This window comes from Penaeus monodon, chromosome 27, assembly GCF_015228065.2.
Source record: "Penaeus monodon isolate SGIC_2016 chromosome 27, NSTDA_Pmon_1, whole genome shotgun sequence".
In the NCBI taxonomy this organism is placed as follows: Eukaryota; Metazoa; Arthropoda; class Malacostraca; order Decapoda; family Penaeidae; genus Penaeus; species Penaeus monodon.
In genome coordinates, this window is record NC_051412.1 from 26,689,527 (window position 1) to 26,689,861 (window position 335).

Below are 335 nucleotides of genomic sequence, written 5' to 3' on the forward strand. Positions count from 1 at the left end.
CACTATGTATATATAATGTGTAAGAATATAAAATTATTCTTGAAAGATAACAAAAAAAATGGATTCAGTCAACGAAGAAGTTCAAAGTCATCCTTGCTTTGTCTGCCCTCTTTAAAGATCTTTAAATATAGCGGCTTCGAGACCAAACAGAAGAATAAGATTATGCGTCTCGTCCGCTGCTTCTGGGCGCTGGTGTTTGCCCAGTAGCGGCGATGGAGGCGCCAGGCAAACATCGTCAGCCCTTAAATGTCAGCGCGAGGGTGCAGGTGGCCACAATCCTGACTGAGGTGAGACATGGCCCGCCGTCCTGCTCGAAAATGGCCCTGTTTCCTTTC

The 335-nt window shown here is 46.0% G+C and overlaps 1 protein-coding gene across 1 annotated transcript in view; it reads left to right on the plus strand.

Annotated features, from left to right (window-relative positions):
- The first annotated feature begins 170 nt into the window (after positions 1-170).
- LOC119590378 overlaps positions 171-335 on the plus strand; it is a 1,546-nt gene continuing 1,381 nt past the window's right edge. Inside the window, exon 1 of the mRNA XM_037939048.1 lies at positions 171-335. This exon is cut by the window's right edge and continues 419 nt beyond it. Coding sequence (XP_037794976.1) covers positions 213-335 — 123 coding nt within the window. The 5' untranslated portion in view covers positions 171-212.